Source organism: Gavialis gangeticus, unplaced genomic scaffold, assembly GCF_001723915.1.
Source record: "Gavialis gangeticus isolate Ggan-Ray unplaced genomic scaffold, GavGan_comp1, whole genome shotgun sequence".
Classification (NCBI taxonomy): Eukaryota; Metazoa; Chordata; order Crocodylia; family Gavialidae; genus Gavialis; species Gavialis gangeticus.
The window spans coordinates 40,877,069-40,887,392 of NW_017729024.1; the positions used below are offsets into that span (position 1 = coordinate 40,877,069).

The following is a 10,324-nucleotide window of genomic DNA, read 5'->3' on the forward strand; positions in this document are numbered from 1 at the left end:
GGAGAGGGAAGGGCCGTATTTCCTTCTAGCAGTTTTGAATTTAACCACCCTTTCTTCTAATGTTATAAAAGAGAAGAAAAGCTCCTCTTCTTTACCACACGGTATTTTTTTTTTATCATCATACCTCATTCATCCCTTTTTAAGACAGGCAATTCCAGTTTTTTCAAGCTCTTGTTTATAAGAGCTTTTCAATATCTCTAAGCATTCCAGTAGCACTTCTCTAAACCATCTCTGTACTGAACACAGTACTCCTGATGAGGCCACACTGTTGATTTATATAAAGGAACTATATATAATACTGTCCAGTCACCAAGCCATTCCTTATACACCCTAATATCCTGTTGGGTTTTTTTTGACTGCAGTCTATCTTTAATCAGGGATGATACGTTTCATTTGGAACCTGTAAGCTTTATAAACATAAAAACTTTATAAAAATGTTTCCCTATGTGCATCGCTTAGTATGGATCAACTTTAAAACCTGGTTATTCACCTAGTTTTGTTAAGACTATGAATCCTCTCTAGTCTTGACTAAGCTGAGTAATTTAAACATTGGACTATGTGAAGATTTTGCTATCTCTCTGCTCATCACCTTTCCAGATAATTTATAGGTACATCTAATATGGGACTCAGCACAGAATCTTGAAGCAATCCACTGTTAACTTTTGGCCATGAGGGAAACTGATCAGTTTATCATATTCTTTGATTGTGTGTCCTAACTAGTTTTTGAACTAAGACAAAACTGAAAGTCTCATTCCATTTCTACTTACTTTTTAGGGTGGTTTGAGAAGCCTCTTATGAGGAACCCTACTGCAATGCTATCTGAAAGTCTGAATAAAGTCAGCTGATTCCATAGCCACTACATTTACTGACAGATTGAAAAAAAATCCAATAGCTTAGCGAGACATGATTTTCCTCTGAAGAATCAATTTTGGTTATGTATATAATAACTAAGTGAGATCACTCCTAGAACCTCCTTTAACCACCACCTGCATTGTGTATGCTACCTTTTCAAGGAGTCACAAAATACTTTTCCAAGTTCAGGTTAAACACCCTAATCCTATTTCTCTATATCTGGTGACTTTTCCTCACTCTTAAGGATCCAAAAAGATGTCACTTGTATGTATCCTGTCATAGTGTTTCCATGTTTTTATATTTACTTTTGCTTTATTTAAAAATCTTTCCAATAAAAGAGTGTAAGAGGCCAGTAGGATCATGTGTTAACTGCAAGTTCCCGAAGACTGTCTTCATTTTAAGATTAACTTATCTGAAAAGCCTCCTGGTTCCCAAAAGATTGTGTGTACATAAGTTCAAAATTTTTACAACAAAGTGAGCAGCCATGATTACCTAGTTTCAAAGGCTAGATTCCTTAAGCAGTTGAACGGTGGAAGGTATGACTTAAGAGTATGGGTTGGATCCTACACAGGTTATAAACACCTCCTTACCCTAAGCTGATCACTGCTTACACTGAACCAGTTCATAAAACCTGACTGCTGGGATTTAGGTTTGCCTCAGTTCAATACAAGCTATAGTTCAATACAAGCTCCTCACCTAATACTATCTTTTTCTCATCTTAGTGTATTTTTAGATTTTGTCAATATTTAAGTTGTAGCTAAAATAAATTATTTTATTGTAATTCAAGACTTTTTATATAAAATAAACTTCAGCAGTAGGATCTCTTTAAACCACTAATGTACCAGCTTTAAATTTTGACCTTAACATGCAAAACTATTTTCCCTTGCTAGGTTTTGAACATGAAACTTTTTTGGTTCATGATCTGGACTGGAGCAGTTTTTTCAAATCAAGCCACTACTACTTGCATTACTACTTCTCAAACAGTAAGTTTTAAAAATACATAAGCTTTAATTTTTGCTCACTTTCTTGAAGAAACTTCCATACAAATTAGAGGAGATTCTTGGTATAACAAAGAAATAAACTATGTCAACAACACACTGATCTCCAACCAACTAATATATAAAAAATCAAAACATGGAATAACAGATGTGGCTTTCCATAAATTCCACAATTAACTAATGGAAATCTTCGGGAGAGGCATCGCGTTGTAATTTACTGTGCTGCACATTACATATATTTGTGTCAACTGATGTAAATGGAAACCTTTTGCCTCTTCAGTTAGCATTGAAACAGGCCCTCAAAACTGCAACATCAACCATCACTCAAGCCAAAGGGAGATGACAGAGTTCAGCTCATCAAGGCCACTTTTTTTTTTTTTTTTTTTTCATAGTAAGAAAACAGTTTGATTTTTACCTCAGTTTCCATAAGATACACAAAAGGTATATCCACCCTGCAGCCTGTGGTTAGTAGCAGAAGCAAAGTAGCCATGGCAGCACAGGCCTCAGAGCAGGCTAATTTTGTCATAAGCAAAGTAAGCTAGCCCATGCTGTGACATTCTGCTATGATCAGACAGCTTCTGACACTTGAGTTAGCTCTGGCATCTCTACATCACATTGCAGACTGAAGTACACACATATGCAAAGAAAAGGAAACCCACCACTCCTAAAAAGAAAAAGTGTGTCTGGGAACTAATTGTATGGTGTATTCAATCATAAAAGTAGGATTTCAAATATGAAATTACGTGGATGCATGTTGGTTTCAACTCAGAAAAAGATTTAATGTTCCTTGGTTGTAACACTATTTTTTAATAAGCTATATCTTTAAAGTTCTGTTTGAAAATCTCTTAAAAGTAAACATGGCATTTGAAACAAAAAATAAAAGCACTTTTCTGCCTTTACTCCCTTTTCCCACCAGACTTTTCCCAAACTCCAAGTTAAGCTTCTAACTGCCCAAGGGCCTGTAACTCCCCTGGCCAATGCCCAAATTAATTCAGTTATTACATCCTTTGTTCCATGATTTAAGAAAATCATGATCTGGAGGGTCCAAGAAGGCTTTCTTTTTGGAACTTACAGGACTGGCATACCAATTACAACAAGGATTTTTTTTTTACACTAACTTTCCATAGTAGAAAATATTTTGTAGGAATAGACAGAAACATGTGGGACATCAAATCTAGTTCCCTTTGATCACAGAGAGCAATTTAGTATAGCATTCCATTAAAAATGTGGGCTCTTTAGTAAAACAAAAAGCAAAAGCCCAGAGACTAAAAAACTACAATGAGCCAAAGAAAGCAAACAAGGGCACAACCATTGCTTTGGCTCACTATGATAGAAAGGAATTCGTTAAATAAAATTCTAGGAAATAAATCCCCCCTCAACTAGTAACTTTTAATGGTCATATTGTTCTTCTCTCTTCCTTCAACAGGTCACTTGCACGGAATCTGCAAGGAACTACTCTTCTATCCCTTCAAACATAAGTCAAAATGTCACTTATTTAAATCTTACTAATAATAGAATCACTCTAAATAATCAAACCCAAAACGCTCTTCAAATATACAGTAATTTGACAGAACTCTACCTAAATGACAATGTCATTACTGTTCTATTTAACAACGTTTTCTGCAATCTGCTAAATCTCAGAATTCTAGACATCAGTCATAATAATATCAGCACAATTCTATCAGGTGCATTTATAGGCCTCAATCAATTATCCAAGCTCAATCTGCAACATAACAAAATATCAGAATTAGATTCAGATGTATTTACACCTCTAAGGAGTCTGACAGTTTTAAATCTGCAGGACAACTTGTTGGAATATTTTGACATAGAAGCCTCATTTAAAATGACGACAATTGCCTTAGCTGGAAATCCATGGAACTGTTCCTGTCGCATGCTCATTTTACAGAAATGGTTGAATGTCTCAAATGTGACAGTGGGTGAGTTCTGATGATAGTGGCTCTCACATCATTTTATTACTTCCATTGTAGAGGACTACTAGTTATTGCTTCTCCCCAGTAAAACGGTTTTTTCTTGGTTTTACCTAGACTGAATCTTATACAACTTACCTTTGTGTTAGAACATTATTTAATACTGTAAATTAAATTATAGTAAATATGACTTGTCCCTAAAAAAGTCTTGACTACACCATAGCTGACACTGCAAATTACTTCTCATCACCTTTTCATACCCACAGAAAATGAAAATGACACTCTGTGTGCATACCCAGAAGCCTGGAAAAAATCATCTATCAAGACAGCACCTATCCAGACAGCTGACTGTCAATTAACAGCAACAACTACTCTTTCCACTTCTTCCACTAATCCCAAAAGCATGGTCATTCTGAACTCTACAAGCAAGATTACAAACAATGCAACACATTCAGGTAATCAATTGATGTTTAACACTTGATTAAAGTACCATCCAAAATACTGGTATAGGACATTTCTCCAACAAAAGATCTGGGGACTGCCAGACACCCAGGAAGACTGCATGCATTTCAGATCAGAAATAATATTACCAGGAACTCAAAACAGATAAAAATTCCATTGTATCTCATTTTTGTGATATTGTAAAAAAAATCACCTAGAAATGAATGATTTGAGATTTCAGAATGTCTGAAGTTGAGCCAACAATCCAAGAGTGCGTGCTGAATTGAACCAGTGAGTCTGTCCATAATCAATCCTCTATCTGCAAAACAAGCTTGTTCTTAAAGTTAACTGTCTTTATGAGATGTAAGAAGGCCTGCTATCTAATCTCTTTCCTTATTCCTGGCCTAATGCAAGGACATGAAATGTTACCATTCTACTCTACTGGAAATGTCAAAGGGGACTTCCCTCATTTTCTCTAGCCTTGTTGTTCCACCATGTAATTTCCCACCCCCCATACTACTGATCTTAATTTTTACCCATAACTGATTTCATTCAATAAGTCTGTTCTCTTGCCTCACTCCACTGAGAGCAGCTGCTCCTTCTCCCACTTCTGGGCATTTTATGTGTGTTTTGGGATGTGGCGCCGGGTGCTTTAATTAGTGAGCTGCACTAATTAAAAGCACCCACGCACCACGTGTATCAGTGTTCCCATGAGTCCCTGCAATTAAGCTGATCGAACATGTTTCATTTCAAGGTGCCCGACTACCATTTTTTCAGTGCAGGGATGCTGATACATGTGACACAAAAAGCTGCTGGAGTACATCAATTTCTGTGTTCCAGCAGACTCACTTAATCAAGTCTGCTTCGATGCGCTGGATTTCCAGTATGTCAGTGCAGGCTCCCCACACATCTGCAGGAGCCGTCTGAGACCATCGCCGCTGTGCATGCAAAGAGCAATACAATTAATGTGTGACTGAAGCAGAAGAAAGGCATAAATCAGTCTGGAGACAGCTGTCATGAAATCCCTTTGACTACAGCACATCAAGAACACTAGCCAGATTATGAAGTTGTGGGCAGACTGCAAATAGAGACTGGTTTACTGTGATTTTCATTATAAAAGAAATATATGTAGAGTAGTGATTCTCAATTTTTTTAGACTCAAGGCATGGCGTAGGAAGTGCTAAGTCTTAGTTTTCACTCGTTTTTTGACTACAGAAAGAAAACAGAGGAATTCTTCTGTTGCATAACAGATCAGAATGTTTTAACCCTACAGATTGATATTTGAACTCTCTGGGTGAGTCCACACGAGCACGCATGTGCTGCAAAACACCCCCTGTGCACATAATTTGGTTCTCTACACTGCGTATTTGCAGGCCAGAGCCAAATTTAGATAGCACTGCCCAAAACCAGAGTCTGGCCAGCCGAAGCCATGCTCTGGCTGCCAGCCAGGCTCCACATGCTCAGATCGCCACAACTGCAGCCCCAGGAGGCCCCCAGAATCCCAGGTAAGGCTGCTGGGGCCAGCCCAGGTGCTGCCCCAGCCTCCCTTATCCCACCCAGGCCACTTTGCCCAGTGCCAAAGCATGTGTGCAGGGACGTTCCCCAAGGATTAGCCTCTGCTAGTTGTCTCTAGGAAAATACACGTGTGCGCTCATCTAGACACTCCCTCTGGATTTCTTATATTAAACGTGTACTCCTAACAGTGTTAACATTGCATGCATGATGCACAGGGGGTGCATGTGGGTGCACGTGTACCCTGAGTGTAACAGAGCACCCCCTATAAAAAGGTGCCACCGACACTGTCGGTGGTGCCTGTGGGCAGTCACTGCTCGCCACCCCGCTGCCAACATCGCTGGCCATGTCAGTGGGCGGTCCGTGATTGCCACTGGCCGCTGCCGCCACTGTCGGCAGCACCTGCGGGTGTTCGCTGACCCCTGGTTGGCGCTTGCCCTCCCCCATCCCCCTGCCAGTGACAGCACTGGCGGTGCCTGCAGGAGCTCTGCACATATCACTGCTGCACTCCCACCGCTGCCGTGCCCCCCCGCAGCTGCCAGGGGCACACGCCATTCATGTAACATTGGGTGGCAACCCACAGCACCCTTGAAAGGATCTTAAGACACCCCACAGTGTCAGAGCACCATGGTTGAGAATTGATCTAGGGGGATGTGCAAACCAAAACCAAAACCAAATCAAATGTGATTATCAGGATGCAAATATTCTAGGTGTAACCATGAAAGCTTCAAGCTGGAAAAATGGACAATAAAGACAAGTATATATCCTGGTGTCCTATACAAGGGATGATCTTTTTTTAAACTATTTAAAAAATGACTATTTTGTTAAATGTGCTCATAATATCATTGACCTTCTGTCCTGAAAAGAAGTTACTTATTTACAGTTGGATATACAGAACACCTTTACATAAAAATTTTGGACCTAGTTCACCAGTTTGGATTGCACAAATGCTAGTATCCTATTAAGGCTTGACAAAGAGACTTAAAAAATTTCACTGTCAATTTTTTCCCCATTAGTTCCACCTTTGATCATGGAAAAATCACATCACAGTTCTGTTGTGTAATACAGATTAATTGTTTTGGCTTGTTATTAATTTAATTTGGTAGTGATGGAGTGATGTTGTAGCTGTAATGATCCAGGAAATATATGAGGGGGAAGGATTTTTGTGGCTGACATATCTGACTGAACCAACTACAAGGTTGGGATTTACTTAGACAAGCTTTCAAATGCAGTACATTCTTCTTCAGGGCTTAATTAAATCTGATTTTCTTTTGTATTCTTAAAGATTCACCACCTCTAGGCAAAAGCTGGGCCTTTCTGGTGGGTGTCCTTATATTCGTCCTAACCACTACGGTACTGATTTTTACTGCTGTAAAATGCCCGACATGGTACCGTTATTTGATCAGCTACAACCATCGTCGTCTGGAAGAGGATGAACCAGACATGTTTGAAGAGGAGTTTGCAGCTGACCTAAGTCATTTTCCACCCATACCAAACGATTACAACCAGGAGGATTCTACAGTAATATTTAAACAAATTCATACATTTGTACCTGAGGAGGATGGATTTATTGAGGACAAATATATAGATGCCAATGAATTATCTGAAGAGAGCTAACGTCTTATATGGTGGATGATAATTGGACTTTAAAAAGCATATTATGTAGGATCAATCCATTCAAAATCTTGTACATGAAAATTTCTTGTGTGTATTACAGACTGAACCAACAGCTCTCACTCTCTCTCATTTCGTCAAATGTGGAGGCACGTGTTTTATATAAATCATAGAGCTAAAAAAAAATCTGGTGATGTGAATGCATTACCACACTGGCAGATATGTGTTATATGTCTGATGCTTGAATATGAGTATTTATTTGATTATTATGGAAAAACACTAACAGCTAAATTTTATCCTCTGCCTTTCATCAATAGGTCTCAGAGAACTTATAACAAATATATCATTGGCATTGTTTTACAGATGGAGAAACTGGGGCAACTCGGAGAGTAGTAACTTATCCAAGGTTTCCAAGTCAGTGGCAGATCTGGGACAACTCAGATCTGAGTACCAATTCATTATTTTATCCATTAGCTGAGACTAAAACATTGTTTAGACTACCTAGTATTCCTAAACTAAATTTCATTGTTTTTGAGTATAAAACATAAAGACATCGTCCCCTCCCACATTGTTTAAACACATCTATATATAATTCAATGATAAATGACCATTAACATCTACCAAATACTGGATCTTATCCCAGTACTAAGTGGAGCTTTTTTCCCTTAAAATATTATTAAAATGTGAAAACTCTTGCAATAGCATAAAACTGACATAGCTTTAAACAGCTTAAAAAAAGGAAAAAAAATCACATTTGTTAAACTACAGCTTAATGAATATTTTCAACATTTTCAAATATTCTTAAAATTGAGTTGGAGTTTTAAAAAAAACATTTTATCTAAGAATTCATTAATAGGGAATTCTAAAAAATGATTCTTATTTCTCAAAAGTGATTGTAAATTAAAATACAGAACATATCAGAATGTTCTGCATTTTAACCAGTTTTGATAACAACTTTTAGGGTCCCAAAAATCTTTGAAGCATGTAAAAAAATAAGACTTCAAATACTCTTTGCCCTAGCCCAGGAGTGTCAAACTCATCAGGCAACATGTGCTGCATGCTGGCATGGGCCACTCCATGGGCCAGATCAAGCCTGCAGACCAATTCTGCACACTGCATCCCACGCATGGGGCTGGTCTGGCATGGGCACTGCATGTAGCAGGCACCCTGGACCAGCTCTATGCACCACATGCAATGTGTTCCGGTTTTGGCCCTACATTCAGCATGTATCAGACCAGATCCATTTGCCATGTACAGTACATGGGGTTGCTTTGGCACACTGCATGTGGCATGCTGGTCCAGGCTGAGCCCCATGGACAGTACTGCAGGCCATATTTTGAACACCCCTGCCCTAGCCTATCTTCAGAGACACGAGATTCATACGCCTAAAAAGAGACTTAGCATGAGCTGTGAAAACCAAATGCACAACCAAAGCTTGTGCTGTATTTATAAACCACCTAGCTGTTATATGTACATTTTGGTGTCTTTGGAACACAAGGAATAATTCACTTCTTAGTTTTCCCAGTTTATGAAGCTAACTGATAATAAAATGTGATTGTTTTTAGATGTTTATACACTTACGCTTGTCTCTCTGTAAAAATGATATCCATGCTCTGAGATTCCCGGTCATTTTGAGTTTTTAACTGTTAAAAGAAAATAGTAACAGACATTAGCACTATATATGCATCCCAGATAAGAAATGTATTCTAATGAATGAGAAGGTCCAAAGCTCAGAGCAGAGCTGGAAAGAGGCAGAAGAGGTCTTCTGTCTCAGGGGATAGGGACAGAAATCACACATAAATTGGTATAAATGATCAGAAACTGGTTCAAATCTGTAATAGACCATCCCTGGGCTGCGCTGTGATGTCTGCCTATGAAAAAGTGAGTAGAAACAGCAGAGCATACTTGGTTTATAGAGTCACATTCATGCAGGCTCAGGAAAATGAAAAAATTCAACTGAAAGAACAGATCATGTTTGCTGTTGGCCATGCCACAGATACATTAACACATACTTGCACTGAACTCATCTGTAGGGCAGAAGATGTCAGAGAATGAAATAAAACTCAGCAAGACTCAGATATTTTATAAAGGTAGATTGGTTTTTAGCATTTCAAATGGCTACCTTTCTGTACCTTCCACAAAAATATTGTGCAGTACATGCAAATTGTGATAACTTTAAGTTGGGAAGCGTACGCCTCTTACCTAATACACACAAACAATGCCATTGAGCTCTGAGGGTAACTGTTAAAGAACCTATACAGGTTTCCCTTGCCAACCACAGTTTTGCCAACCCTGGTTTTAAGTATCCACGCTTCAAAGAAGGGGGGGTACAGTCAGAAAATACGTCCACAGCTCCCTTGGCCCTGCTTGTGCCTCTTGCTCCTCTCCCCTCCCCCCCCGATAGCCTCCACAGCCTTGCTCTTGCCCCCGCTCCCCCAGCCCTGCTGGATTTGCCAACCATGGGAACTTTCAGGAACCTAACCCACATGGTTGGTGAAGGAAACCTGTACTAAGGACCAACATGATACACTGAATTAAGGTCAAAACAGTTCGATTAAAAAGTTTTATCAGGCATTAAATAATTCCTGGTCTTTACATAAAATGTTCCTTCAGGATGCCAATCACAACAGCTTTTCAAAATCAGTGTGTGCTAGTTAACATCTAATACAGGGTTTTTTAGGGTTTATTCAAGATCTGGTATGCTATTTTTAGACATCCACTACCTTGGGGAACTTAAGTAAAAAAAAAAAAAAGATTAATTCAATTGACTTAAAAAATACAAGTTTTGTTTCTTCCCCCCCCCAAAACAAAAGTGTTTAATTTATTTAACTTTCTAAATATTAATCTTGTCTCTTGAAAACTGTTATAAAGCAGGTTCTTAAATGTAAGATATTAGAGCGTTGTTCTGTTTTCATAACTCTGTAACTAAAACTTTAATACTATAAAGCAGGGCTGTCTAACTGATGGCCTGTAAGCCAT

General features: G+C 38.7%; 1 protein-coding gene across 2 annotated transcripts in view; it reads right to left on the reverse strand.

Annotated features, from left to right (window-relative positions):
* The window catches only part of IFT74 (intraflagellar transport 74), a 94,418-nt gene that overhangs the window by 54,700 nt on the left and 29,394 nt on the right, over positions 1–10,324 (reverse strand). For both annotated transcript variants that reach the window (XM_019517035.1, XM_019517036.1), the window contains exon 8: positions 8,927–8,988. In XM_019517035.1, coding sequence (XP_019372580.1) covers positions 8,927–8,988 — 62 coding nt within the window. The remainder of the gene's footprint in view (positions 1–8,926; positions 8,989–10,324) is intronic.